This window comes from Scatophagus argus, chromosome 19 (genome assembly GCF_020382885.2).
Source record: "Scatophagus argus isolate fScaArg1 chromosome 19, fScaArg1.pri, whole genome shotgun sequence".
NCBI classification, from domain to species: domain Eukaryota; kingdom Metazoa; phylum Chordata; class Actinopteri; family Scatophagidae; genus Scatophagus; species Scatophagus argus.
This window is the reverse complement of record NC_058511.1, coordinates 17,689,364-17,704,298: the sequence shown is the minus strand read 5'-3', so window position 1 is coordinate 17,704,298 and position 14,935 is coordinate 17,689,364. Positions and strand designations below refer to the sequence as shown.

The 14,935-nt window shown below is 47.8% G+C and overlaps 1 protein-coding gene across 2 annotated transcripts in view; it reads left to right on the top strand.

Annotated features, from left to right (window-relative positions):
- Positions 1-14,935, top strand: part of LOC124050229 (neurexin-3b) — a 279,720-nt gene that overhangs the window by 77,365 nt on the left and 187,420 nt on the right. For both annotated transcript variants that reach the window (XM_046372542.1, XM_046372543.1), the window contains exon 7: positions 416-854. In XM_046372542.1, the coding sequence (XP_046228498.1) occupies positions 416-854 (439 nt within the window). The remainder of the gene's footprint in view (positions 1-415; positions 855-14,935) is intronic.

The window sequence follows — 14,935 nt, the reverse complement described above, 5'->3', positions numbered from 1 at the left end:
TTGTACATTACAAGGAGTGACTCACTAATAATTCAGCCATCTTTTCTCTCACTTTACTCAGGTGGCAGGTGTTCAATCAAACGCAAATACAATCATGGATTTGTGTACAATCTCCTTCTCATCTTGGATAAATTGAAGCTGAAATAGAAAATAACAGAGAAATGATTGGGCCACACACACCTTAGAAGATATTAGTTTTATCGATCCTGCTGTACTCGAATCAGCAATATGTAATATTACAGTGTGATGCTATAATATTACAGTTGGCTGTGGCATGCAATTAATTCAAAGGTAAATAAATAATTTTAACCGTGACTGCGCTGTCAAATTACCGGCAACAGCTGTGAAAAATGCTAAAAGTCAAAACAAAGAAAAAGAAAAAGAAAAATCTACAACCCTTTCATTTCTTCCCCAGGTGGTGTACAAAAACAATGATATCCGCCTGGAGCTGTCCCGCCTTGCCCGCATCGTGGACCCCAAGATGAAACTGCAGGGTGACGTGGTCTTTAAGTGTGAAAATGTTCCCACCCTTGACCCCATCAACTTTGAGACCCCGGACTCCTACCTGGCCCTGCCAAAATGGAACACCAAGCGTGTTGGTTCCATCTCCTTTGACTTCCGTACCTCCGAACCCAATGGGTTGATACTTTTCACCCACGGCAAACCCCAGGATAGACGGGACTCTAAGGGCCAGAAGAACAACAAGGTGGACTTCTTTGCAGTGGAACTGCTGGATGGAGGGCTGTACCTGCTGCTGGACATGGGCTCCGGCACCATCAAAGTCAAGGCCACGCAGACAAAGGTCAATGACGGCGCCTGGCACCATGTGGACATTCAGAGAGATGGTCGCTCAGGTAAGGATGGAGTGGAGTTCAAAAGAAATTTCAGAGCTTTTTTTTTTTCATTCATAAGAAGTCTTATCTGATGCTTAAAGTAGTATTAGAAACTTCATTTCTGTTTAATGTCACTGTCATGGGTTGTTAAACTGTTATTAGCATGGTCTTTTGGGAAGGCACTGGGGTCTCGTTATGTTTCTGTTTTTCATTTCTCTCTGTGTGTTATACACACACGCAAACACACTTTTCAAGTATGGCTTCAATCAGGGAAGAGAACTCTTGGTTCAATTAGAAAATAAGCTGCCTTCGGCTACACAGTAAATGAATTTATAGGCAGAGATGACATGGCAAATAACAGACTGCCAGAGTTCACAGTAATCAAACCATGAGAAATAAACGTAAGCTCCCATGCAATATATCCTAAAATACAGATTGAAGAATGACTTGTATTTCCTACAATATTGCTGTGGCAACTTTGTTGTATATTAGTTGTTCATGAGGGTGTATCATTATTCATCATATCAAATTGGAAACTGGAAATGATTTTGGGACATTAATTATAAGGAGAATCACAATTGTTTTCTCTTGTAACAGCAATTAATCTGTTAACTATTTCACCAGGAAACTAGAATTCTCTACGAAGTCTACAATAATAACAAATGCCCAACTGTATAAAACAATAACACATGCAAAACTTTAGATTTAAGATAAATATGTTGTATTTTTAGCCATGCTAGTGGCATGGCTCAGACAATAATAATGCCAGACCGTGGTTTTGTCAATTGGTTGGTCCACTACTTTGATCAAAACTGAAATGGGATACATGAAATTTTCTACAGACATCCACAGTCTTAAAAGGCTGAATCCTACTCTGGTCTATTGGTCTAACGTTTCCCAGTGCCACCTTGAGGATCACATTTATTTCTATGAATAGTATCTCGACAGCTATTGCATGAAAATTTGTCTGGATGTCGTTCATGTCCCTCTCAGAGTGAATCAGTCACTCTGGTGATCCCTTGACTTTTCATCTAACAACAACCATCAGATCAAATTTTCAGTTTGTTTAATACTGTGTTTTATCACTATATAACTGCCAAGCTAATGACATTCCCATTAACCTCAGCTGTGCTTTGTCTTTACTGTTACGTGGCAGATGATAGCATGCTGTCATGTTACACTAAAAATGTGAGCAGAGAAAACCTACACCATGTTAGCATTTAGCATTATCACCACTTTCTCCAAGCACAGAATCATAGATCTTCTAGCATTGCTTTAAACTTTTAGCAGTTTCACTTCATATCTGGATTAAAAGACAAGCTTATGTTCAAAAAGCTAGTTATTAATTTTATAATAAATGATTACTTGATCAACATAAAATCAATATAAAATAGAAATAGGAAAAATGGAAATTGACTGCATATAATTGCTTTGTACTATTGTTGTGCGACTTAGTAGGAGCAATTTGGTTATTGGCAAAGAGTCAATGATTATGGGAAATAATCATTAAAGTACAATCAGTGTATGCTTAATACACTTAAATATCGGGGCACCACCCTGTCACCAGGGACCAATAGCCAAATTAATAAGGGAAATAACAGTCTCTGAATGTTTAGAAGGGTAAACTCGAGCACTGGCTGTCACGGATCCAACTGTTGTCATTAATACTCCCCACAATAAGCACAGTCCACGACAGGTTCAACTATAACAAGATTTATTAAAGTAACAAGTATCCAAAGATAAGTATCACTTCAAACAACGCTATTATAGTTCAAGTTGCACACTAAACTACTAGCTACAATAGGTAACAGATACAGCAGCAAAAGACATTCATAACAGGGTGTGTATGTGGGGTTGGGTGTGTATATAGAGAGTGAGAGAGAGTTAACACTGGCGGTAGACAATAAACAAAGAAGAGACTGACGAGCTAATGGCTAAAAACAAACAAAATGGAGGTTAGCAAGTTAGCTAGAGGGCAGCTAACAAGCTAAAGGCTAAAAACAAACAAAATGGCGGTTAGCAAGCTAGCTCGGGGGTAGCTAACAAGCTAAAGCTAAAAACAAACAAAATGGCGGTTAGCAAGCTAGCTCGGGGGTAGCTAACAAGCTAAAGCTAAAAACAAACAAAATGGCGGTTAGCAAGCTAGCTCGGGGGTAGCTAACAAGCTAAAGCTAAAAACAAACAAAATGGCGGCCGGCTAAAATCGAAGTAGTGACAGACTACGGCCACAAGATGGCAGCAGACTAAACTAAAATAAAAGGTAAGCTACGACCACGAGATGGCAGCAGACTATACCCTAAATTGGTGGCGCACTACGACCACAAGATGGCAGCAGACTATAACTAGAATGATGACAAGCTACGGCCACAAGATGGCAGTAGATAACAAAAGGGGAAAAGTAAATAACTACGCTAGGGGGAGCTAGCACAAAGAACAAGCAGTCACAAACAGCAAATTAAACAGCACACGAAATATCAAATTAATCAATACATTGAAATAGCAGAATAATACACTTGTAATTTAACAGTACCCACAATGGCTACAGAACAACACGTCAAGTTATTCGGGCCAGAGTGGTAATGGCTCACGTTGTCTGTTTTGCGTGACCACAGACAAGAACCATGGACGAAAGCCTTTGGGAGCCACGTACCCCTTGGTTACGGTTCGTGACCACGTGGTCGGGCTTTCGTCTCACCGTTCAGCAGGATTAGTGTAAGGAAGAAAGGAAAGAGATAGAAGAACGAAGAATACACCCAAATAGGAAAATGAACCACTTCACGTCTCTGGAAACCCGTTTATCACCACACAATAGCGGAGTCAGTAAACCGGAGTCTATCTGCTCAGCTATTGGTCCTTTAACTAGTGACACGTGGGTTTGCTGAGCCGGCGGAAGTGGGTGATCGGTAACCAAAACAATTAAATGCAGCACTCACAAAGTTATAAAGCATGTGTAAACAAATCTATTTTACGTTATCTCTGCCCAGACATAAGCCTCTTACTCTTCGTTGCTCCGATCCTTCGGAGTTCGAAGTTTAACAGTCCGCTTGAGCGGTCGCAGCGTTGTCCTCGGCGGATGCTGACGATCTGCGTCTCAGATGATGCGGCACAGTGGTCCCTCGGCGGTAGCGGGGGAAGAATCACCGGTGAATTAACAAACTTTGCTTTGCTTTAACAAAGTCGGCGCGCGTGGTCCTCGTTCGCGTGTAATCAGCTGGTTGTAGCGATACACGTTGGAGAAAAAGAAAAAAAAAAAGGAAAAAAGAAGCGAAGCACACTACAGTCGATTTCTCGGCCTGCGAGAGACTGTGACCTAGGATTTAATGATGATGATGCTCAAACGTTCGAGTTGCTCCCTTTCGGCGACTAAGTTGTAGAGAACTTTACAGCTCTCCACTGTCCTTATGCACGGGAAAAAGCGACGACTGAGTGTCGCGCTGAGCTTTTATTACCTGAGTGACGTCACCGTAGATTCTTTAGGGATGGCTGGCACGCAGCCAATGTCCGTGCTCGTCCGGAGTTTGAGCTCAGGAATTTATGACTAGGCGTACGCCATAAAATAGATTTCTAACGGTTAGTCACTCTAAGTCAGGCTTTATGGGTCACATGTAGGCCTCTCTATTGTTCTCACCAACACATGACAGCACATGGTCCCAACATTCCCCCCTTTGATCTGAAGAGTGGAGAAGGGGTCACAGTCTTTAGATCAACTCTGACATTGCATAGTCCATGTGTTAGCGGTGGTAATCCTTTCCTGTTGGGTGAACAACATGGTGATCAACAGTCAAAAGTTCACAGTCTATAGAGGCTTTCATGTCTGGGCAGAGTTGAGGCACAGTCTGGGCAGAGTTGACTAATAAGCTAACTAGCTATTCTACAGTGGTTTGGCACTGAAACAACACATTCAAACATTCCAATACATAGTTTCATGAGGATACCCGATGAAGGCAGAAAAAGAAGAAAAGGAGGAAAAGAAGGTTAGTGAACCGTCATGCATTGGAGCGTGGAGTGACGAAGAGGAGGGAGTCTAACTTAGCCTGCAGCTGTTGGATGTATCTATACATCATGTGGGCTACGAAGGCCGTGATAATCCAACCACCAAGCAAAAGCCCCAGAGCGACTAGACCGACGGGGTTCTCTAAGTACGAGGGTGACTGATTCTCATGTCTGAAGAATGTAGTCATCAGTCCCGTTGGCTTCACGCTAAACTTAACCAATTTAGTCCCTTCGGCCAATAGTTGTTGGTGCAGGGATGTGTCAATTGTGAAATTTTGGCCTTTAAATGCATCGAGAACTTCAATCTCCACATCGTGGCGCTCAAAGTCGAGGTGATGGAGGATGACATTGTCAATGTGTATTGTGGCTCCTTGTGGAACCGTCAAAAACATTGTTTGGTTTGGTAGGGTCAACTTAGTGGTTGTCTCATGGCGGTCGTAGACTAATAAAGCTTCCGTGGCAATCGTATTCACGAGCCAACGGTGGCCAATGCGCTCCACTCGAGTTCCGATTTCTTCACTCCTTGCAGACATAGTACCCTGGCATTTTTGCTCGGTTGAGTCAGTCCGCAGACCACATAGGTATCCATCTACGTCCCGGATGAACGGGTTGCTCGGACAGACCCAGTGAATGTCTCTTGTTCGAGTGCATGCATTGAGATTCGGCACTAGGTATAGGGAAGGGTCTTCATCGTGGTAGGCTAGTATGGATGGTGTGTCAAGACGTACATGTGTTTTGTTCTGCCAAAACCCTACATTCAATACGGACTTAAGCCTGTACACATTTTGTCTCTCTATAATAGGTAGGTTTATAATAAAACCTATTTCTAATTTCTGGGGGTCTACAGCAATTGGAATGGCGCTACCCAAGTTGTAGGCCAAGTGTACCTGAGCGGTGCTTACTAGAGTGGGGGTAGCGGATTGGAGGATCTGTTTGACTAGATCCAACGAGACTAGGTAGGCTGGGATCTTTCCTCCACTCAAGCTATTGACGGAGGAGCTCACTTCCCTAATCAGATCCTGCATTAGGTCTCCCACTACTTGTACATATTTGATGTCGTCTCTTACGACTTCAGTGAGGGTTTCTAATGCATGCAACGTGTTGTTCAGGATAGCAGAATGGAGGTTAACTGTTAGTATGGTGCCTTGGATCGTCTGATCCAAGCTCTGCAGTTGTTCCTGTTGAAGGACAAGTTTCTGTTGGATCTCCGGCATTTCTCCCTCTAATTCATTCACGTGTTTGCGTAATGTGCTGATGCTAACAGAATTAGCAGCGGATATGCCTACAGAGAATAGGGATCCAATTGCTGAGGCTGCTACGACCAGTCCCCCGAGGAAACGTTTTGATCGCTTGTTACCGCTGAGATCTTCCTCCGTAACGAGGAATTTCTGTAATTGTTCCAGGATGTTTACGGTTGTACGTTTAGCACGTTCAATTGTGTCGTGCGTCTGGATTCCGCTGGGTCTTCCCTCGGACAGGCGCGGGGGAAGCTGGATGTGCTTACGATATACATCCCAAGGGTCTAACCGTACATAAATTCTTTGGGTGTACAGATTGCAGCGTGTAATCAGTAGTCCAGGTGTGTTCTGGAGAGCGATGCCAGTCGGTGGGCCTGGTTCGAACACATTAGTGGTTCGGGCAGCCTGCAGACTGAGGAGGATGCCAAGGACCCAAGGGAAGTTCATCCTGAAACAAATAGGCTTTAATTACTACTTGTGATATGGGATATGACCGGGTGTTAGTGCATGCCGGTGAGTGAGTTAGGGCATGCAACTATTCTTAACTTATTGATCTGCATCCTCATCACTCTGGGGCAGTGGTTCTCCCTTCCCTTCTTGGTATAGGTTCGGTTCCACGCCTGGGAGTGTTGCTGGTCTAAATGGTTTGATTTGATTGGCATGGACCCACTTGTATGCAGGGGCTTGCCGTGGTTTTGACACTCGGATGCGGTAGGCTACTGGGGAAAGTTTTCCTACCACCTCGAAGGGGCCTTTCCAAGTGGGAAGAAACTTCTTGGGACTTCCCACCGGCGGCGTGAACTGAAAATAGAAGACCCGGTCTCCTACTTCATATTCGCGGCTGGAAGCCTTCTTATCATAGTAGGCCTTAGCTCCCTCAGCCTGGGCTTCAAGGTTTTTCTGGGCAAATGCAAAGGTGGCTCGGAGGTGCTCACGCAGGTCAGTCACATACTGGTGTGCTGTGTAAGCAGTCGCCACGCTGACATCCTCAGGGTGGTACAAGAGGTGCAGGGGGAGTGTCATTTGCCTTCCCGTCATCATCTCAAAGGGAGTTATCCCTGTGGTGCGATGTGGAGTGGCTCTAATGGCCATCAGCACTAATGGGAGCTTGACATCCCAATCTTTACCATTGTCACTCACATATTTCTTGAGCATGTGCACGATGGTACGGTTCGCTCGTTCTACTTGACCCGATGACTGGGGATGGTGAGAAATGTGGAATTTCACCTCAACACCCAGGATATGGTACAGGGTCGTCATAACTGTGGAAGTGAAATGCGTGCCACGATCTGAATTAACAGATAAGGGGAGTCCCCAGCGGCTGAATACGTGGTTCAGCAGTAGGGTGGCCGTGGTGACAGCCGTGTCATTTGGTGCTGGGAGGCACTCCACCCATTTCGTAAAGGCACATGTGACGGTGAGGAGGTATCGGTTACCTCTCGAGGATTTGGGCACTGGTCCAATCCAGTCTACTTGGAGATTGGACCAGGGAAAGGTGACCCCCCTTTCCTGAAGTGGGGCTCGGTTCAGGGGTCGCATGGGTTGAAACTGGCAGCAGGTGAGGCACCCTTGAATGTAACCTCTGATGTCACTACTCATAGATGGCCAATATGCAACCTGCTGAAGGGTTTGGAGTGTGGCTTTGGAACCACGGTGACCGCCGACAGGTGAGTCGTGGGCGTGAGCTAACATCACCCCCCTATGGTTAGTGGGGACGACCCACCGACTTGGTCCCTGTCCGTTCTGACAATAAACCAGCAAGTCCTTTTCCAGTCGTAAGTGTGGCAAGGCTCGCCGGAAGGCTTGTACTTCTTTGGTCTCAGTGAGTCCAACAGGCGAGGTTCCCTTTGGGGAGGGATTGGCCACCAGCCGTCGGATGGTTTGGATGGTTGGATCTTGCTCCTGCATAGTGACCAAGTCTGCATCTCCAGGTGTCCGGCCTAGGTGCAAGGTCTGCTCACTAGTCTGGGCATTCTCCCGTTGTTCCTTTGTTCGTCGTCGAGTGATAGCATTCACTGCACATGTCTGAGGTTTCGGGAGCCACTCTGCGTGAAGCTCCCATGGTGTACCTTCCTGTGCGCCTAACTTGGCTAAACGGTCGGCCTCATCATTGCCATCTTTGTCTGGACCGGAGGTCTGGGAATGACCCTTTACCTTCTTCCAATAGATGGTCATTCCATGCTCTGTCACCAGTTGGTCACAGGCCAGAAAGAGTTCGGCATGTTTGACCTCTTTATTCCTGGCGTTTCTCATGCCGTTCATCTGCCATGTGGGGAGGTGCGAGATGAAGCTATGGCGGGCGTAGTTGGAATCGGAGCAGATTACTAGTTGTCTGATAGCAAATTTCACCGCTAGTTGAAGGACGATGAGGACAGCAGCGATTTCTGCATACTGGCTAGTTTTGGTACCCAGCTGATAGTGGTTGGGCTCTGTAACTGTGCGATTGGCCCAGACAATACCAACTCCTGCCCGAAGTTGGTCAGCGTGATGGAAAGAACATCCGTCCACATAAACTTTTGGAAGATCCTGGCAGATATTATCATCATAATATCTGTGATTAGAGGGAAGCGATTGAGCAGTGGCAGGGAGAAATGGCAGGTCCGTTTGATCCTCACAGTTGCAATGTTGGCATTCGGCCAAGCCTCGGCCTAAGGTCATACGCTGGTTTTGTGCGTATTTCACCTCGATGTCATAGCCCTGCAATGCCATCATCCAGGAGGCGATGCGGCTGTTTGACACTCGTCCCTCCCTCAATCTCAGGCTATTCAGGAAAGTCACTGGTTGGTGACAGGTCTCAATAATAACTTTCTGGCCTCCAACGTAACTGCGGAAATGTTCTACCGCCCAGACGGTGGATAGAAGTGCTTTTTCACAGTCGGAGAACTTAACTTCCACACTGCTGAGTGGTCGGCTCGCATAGGCGACGACCCGCTTGTCCGTGTCATATTGCTGTGCCAGAGCTGCGCTAAGGCACTGGTTCGAAAAGCTAGCCTCCAGATGGAACTCTTTGTCTTTATCTGGATAGGCTAGACATGGAGCAGAGCTGAGCTTTTCCTTCATCTGTTGGAAGGACTGCTTTTGGGATTCTCCCCATTCGAAAGGTTTGTCCTTTCGGAGGAGCTCAGTGAGGGGTTCTGCAATCTCGGCGTAGTCCTCAATGAACTGCCGTGAGTAGTTGCATATCCCCAGAAAGCTCCTCAGTTCCGACACGTTGGATGGCGCCTGAATGGTTTGGATAGCTTGAATTCTACTGGACTGGGGTTCGATGCCCTCAGGCCCAACTGTTAGACCGACGTACTGCACCTTAGTGCGACACCACTGACCCTTTGCGATGGCTAGTTTAGCTCCCGCTCCAGAGAGTTGGGACAGGACATGGCGGAGCTCTTCCAGATGTTTTTCAAAGGTTTGACTTCTCATGAGAATGTCGTCCACGTAGATGAGGTTACCGCGTGCCGCGGCGTCGCTCATCGCCTTGTGGAGGAAGATGTTGAATTCAGCTGGGGAGTTAGCGTATCCAAACGGGCAGCGGTTCCAAGTGTATTGGCGGTTGCCGAAGGAGAAGGCTAACTTATACTGGTCGGTTGGGTCGACTCTCATGGTCCAGAAGCCGTTGGACACGTCCACGGTTGAGAAGAAGCAAGCTCCTTTCACCTTAGCCAACTCTTGATCTAAGTGGATCATAGGCCAACGTGAGAGTGGGACCTGTTTATTTAATGATCGGTAGTCGATGGTGAGACGCCATTTGCCATTTGGCTTCAGCACCGGCCAGATTGGAGAGTTGTACGTGGAGTTACACTCTCGGATGATCTCCTTTTTCAGGAGTGTGTCAAGGATCTCTTGGATGGAGTCATAAGCTGCCAGTGGAATTTTGTACTGACGCACAAAGGTGGGTGGTGCTTTTGGATCCGTCGGGATGTGCACCGTATGCAGGTCTGTGACTCCACAATCATTCGAGTCCTTTGAAAATATGTGGTGGAATTCTCTGAACAAAACCCGGAGGGCGTCCCTCTGCTCATCTGTCGTGAGAGCATCGGCTTTTGTCAGTTGTTCTTCGACCTCTGATTCAAAGTTTGGTTGGGACTCCTTTGGTGAGATGTGGTTACCATCACCATTGTCGGAAGCGGGAGCCCCATCGTTAGTTGTGATTGAACACACAACCATATCACCTTGAGTCCCGAGAGAGGCACTGCAGATGACCTCGTCCGGTAGCAACTCATCGCGAGCCACCGTGATCATTTTGGTCGGGAAGGTGGATAGGACGTTAAGACATTCATTCGTCACAAGTGAGGATGGCAGTTCGCCGATTACTGGGATGGTCAGTTCAAAGTCGTGGAAGGAACTGTCGATCAGCATACCCAGAAGTTGCCGGGCTAAGATTTGAACAGGGACATGTGTCGGGTTCTGGACCAGCAAGTATGTGGAGCGATTGTCCACCTGAAGGAGAGGCGTACCACAGATGGTAAGATTCAACTCCCAGAACTGGGGCAAGGGCTGGAAGAAGGCCTGGGAACCCGGTATCTTTTGTCCCTTAAGAATGACAAGGCGAATAGGAGCACCGGCGGACCGTGGGGGAATGGTTACATCGACCTCACTTGCGACCTGACAGGCTTGTGGGATGGTTTGTCCCGACAGCATGTGTTCTGGCCCGGTCTCCAGAGGGCAATTCTCTGCGTTGCCCTGGGACCACAAGATCTGGTTGACCGTATCTAGTTTGGTGCCGAGCCTGACCAAGAGGTCTGCTCCCACCAGGAACTGGGGTCGTAGCTTCGGGACGACGCTCACGAAGTGGGTGATTCGTCTTTTCCCAATTATCACAGAGAGGGTACATACTCCTATAGCTTTGAGAGGAGTCTGTGGTATCTCTGTGGAAAGGAGGCGGTGGCTGCGTTGCGCAAATGTAGGAGGGTGATCACTTTGACTCAGGATGGCGTACAGGCTCTCGCTCACAGCTGACTTTTCTGACCATAGCGTCACCAGGGTGTCTGAGACTGGGATGGTATTCAAGTAGACACCCCCCTCCACACGAGGGCAGTACAGAGACGGATTTTCGTTTCTCAAGAAGCACAGGAATGACTGGTGACTGCAAGGGGAGGCTTGATTTGCCTGGTCGGAGTTTGGCTTGAGGGCCAAGGGGGTCAGGATTGGAGGTGCCTGAGTGCAGGCCTGGATGGTGGCCACTTGTCTCTCTGAGTCTGATGAGTTTGGTGTTGGCTCCAGGGGCATTGGGGCCCTGACTTGGGCCCAGATATGACCTTGGTGCAGATCAATGAGTGGGGCCAGTCGGTCCAGCAAGTCCTGGCCGATCAAAAGGGGTTCTGTGTCGATTGCACAGATGTATAACGGGTGTACCAGCGTCATTTCTTGGAATGTAATGCTAGCCCAAACCCGTTCTGTAATGGATGTATCATCTTGCGTATAGCTGGTGATGCTAATGTTGCAAGATTCCATCGGAAATGGTTTGCCGAGGGCGAGCATTGCCCTTGTGACCTCTGCAAAAAGGTCAGAACTTATCAGACTGATTTCAGAACCCGAGTCGAGTAGTGCTAGAGAGCTGATGCCGCCTCCTACCACTACTGAAGCATAGATGCGCCGAGCATTTCCTTTCCGGACGAGATTGCCTAAGAAGGTCAAGGGAGTTGGACGTGTGGTGTCGGGATGGTGTAAGGGAAGTTCGGGGAGTGCTTTAGCTCCTGGTGGTCCTCGTCCCCAGCCCACAAAGTAAACTCTGGTGTTGGGTGACGAGGAGGTCTGGCCTAGTCATAATGGTGGTTGTTTGGGGTCAGACTTCTTGGGTGACTCCGGTTGAGTCGATGGGTAGCTAGGGCGGTCCATTCCCCGAACTGTTTCAGTCACACACTTCCGGATAAATTCTGCCAACTTTCCTTGTTTGAAGTCATCCTCTTTCGGAAAGGGTGGGGCCTTGTCGCCATACCTCCTACCCTGTTTGAGGTTGGATTCGAACCTGACCTTCCGGTCTTGTTGGGAAACCTCTTGGCGCGGCGGTCTCGGATTGCGGGACAGGCTAGGATTATCAGTCCTCTGTCTCGAATATCCACCCTGCGGGCGGAATGCTTGGCGTGCTGGGGGACCTGGTTTCGCCTGCATCTTGGCACGAGGCATCTCATTGCCTTCTAGTACCAACTCTGCGGTGGCTGGCGTCTGGATCTCCAGGACCCTAGCACTGCTGTCGGCTGTTCTGCCCGGGCGTATTCGTGTTTCCCATGCTAGCTGCGCGTACCGCCTTATCTCCTGCATACTGAGATCTCCGACACGGCAATGCATAGTCACGTCATAACGCACGCTCTCATGTAGGTTATGGAGGAAAAGTGATTTAAAAGCATGTTCCTCCTCTAACCCAGGTGCGTTGCGCCCTTGGAAGTATGCGGCTCTGAGGCGTCTATAATATTCCCTGGGTGGTTCAAGTTTTCTTTGCGTGATAGCAAAGGCACCAAGAGTAGCGGACGCCTGGTCCGTATAATGGGAATATTCCTCCCTCAGGGCCTGGCAGAGCGCTGAATAGCGGTCTCTGGTTCTCGGTGGGAGAGTCTCCATGAAGACGTGAACGCTTCTGGAGGTGGTTTTCCAAACGAGGCGGAGTTTCTCTCGAGCAGAAGCATGGGGCAAGTCCAAGAGACAGCGTTCTACCTCCCTGAGGTAGTCGTCAATGGTTGACTCCCGGTTTCCGGGGTCGAAGCGCTCAATGTCTCTGGCAAGAGACTCAAGTTGACGCGTCCGCAGCCCCTGTTGATGATAGGTAGCGGCGTCATCCGAATCTTCTGAGGATTGTGGATCTCTCAGATCATGATAAGGCAAACCCTGAGCTCTCCTCCGTGGCGGAGAAGGGGTTCGGGTAAGATGAGGGTGCGGTTGGCGCTTCCTGTATAGTTCGTCGGCCTCTGGGGGCCCGAAGTCCCTATCATCTATTAAGGAATAATACCGCTGTCCCTCTTTGACTGTGGAAGTCCTTCTCAGCGCCATATCAGAAAGGGGGCGTTGAGGAGCTGACGAAGCTGCGCTCCTCGTATAGGGGGCACTCGTGTGCCGGTGTGGGTCCAGTGGTGTGTACTGGTCCAAGGTGATCAGGTCAGATACTCCTGAGTGGGCGGCAGCCTCTCTACTATCTGACCTGAGGTTAGTGAGTGCAGCTCGATCAGTGTGTCGAGCGTCCTCTAGCTCTCTGTGCCAGGTGGCCTCCCGTGCGCGGGCTGCCCGCAGTTCTGCCCTCAGCTTGTCCTCCGTGGACTCTGTGGATCGGGCGTTAACATTTCTTATGGGGACAGGGGCTGTCTCTGGGTCAGCAACAGTGTCCAACAGGTCAACAGGGGAGGCATCCTGATCCTGATACTCCGGGTGTTCACCTTTTATCCGGTCTCTTGTTGCCTGTAATTCCAGGTGCAAGTGATGACAATCTCGTTGGATGGTCTCTCTTTCTTCTCGCACCTGCGCGAACTGATCCTTGAGGTATTTGACCTCTTGTTGCAGGATCGATTTTTCGTTTTCCTCAGCTTGGTAGCTGGCTTGCAACACGGTAAGCTGCTCAACATGTTCTGCAGCTTGCAGCTGAGCTTTACGGTGGTAAAGCAGCGTTAACCGACCAAGCACCTCTGCGACGGTGCGTTTCTCTCCAGTCGGCTTATTTATATATGCGACCAATTCCTGGATCTCTATGTCACAGGTGCTAACGTTGTAGCTATTTATGTCGCTTACGTCGTCTACTGACAACTTCATAAGGCCAGTGACCGCGGCCTGCAGGTCCAGGTCATCTGTCTCTTGAGAGCCTTTAGCTCCTAGGGTGTGGGGATCCCTACTACTCATTCTGTCGTTACGCTGAATCGACAAGAACCAAAACCCACAAACTGCTACTCTGAGCAAGTCTAAGTTGCGCAGGTGGGCTTCAACCTGCGGCTTACAAACCTACACCGTTCAACAACGTGTTAGGTCTAACTATGGCTGCTAAATGGGCGTAACTGAGATTACACAGGGGCTATACTTGTGTTACGGTGTTAGTACACGTCACAAAACAAGATTTACCGATCTAAGGAACAGGGAAAACCAAAATACAGTCGGTATTCGACCACTTAAGTTCTATGTACCTATTCAACTATGGCACCTCTTAGTGCACATATCAAACAACACCCTAGATAAAGTCAATGCTTCTAATACCACAACTTAATAGCTAGCAACTTAGTTGGAGGGGAATGATTTCCTAGCTCTACTTCTAGGAAGATGAGAGAAACCAAAAAAAATTTACCCAAAGCAAGGGAATACTTTAAACCGTCACTAACAGGTTATTGTGATGGTATTACAGCACAGCTGGATCTAAAGACAGCCTCACACGGGGCACCAATTATGTTGTGCGACTTAGTAGGAGCAATTTGGTTATTGGCAAAGAGTCAATGATTATGGGAAATAATCATTAAAGTACAATCAGTGTATGCTTAATACACTTAAATATCGGGGCACCACCCTGTCACCAGGGACCAATAGCCAAATTAATAAGGGAAATAACAGTCTCTGAATGTTTAGAAGGGTAAACTCGAGCACTGGCTGTCACGGATCCAACTGTTGTCATTAATACTCCCCACAATAAGCACAGTCCACGACAGGTTCAACTATAACAAGATTTATTAAAGTAACCAGTATCCAAAGATAAGTATCACTTCAAACAAAGTTATTATAGTTCAAGTTGCACACTAAACTACTAGCTACAATAGGTAACAGATACAGCAGCAAAAGACATTCATAACAGGGTGTGTATGTGGGGTTGGGTGTGTATATAGAGAGTGAGAGAGAGTTAACACTGGCGGTAGACAATAAACAAAGAAGAGACTGACGAGCTAATGGCTAAAAACAAACAAAATGGAGGTTAGC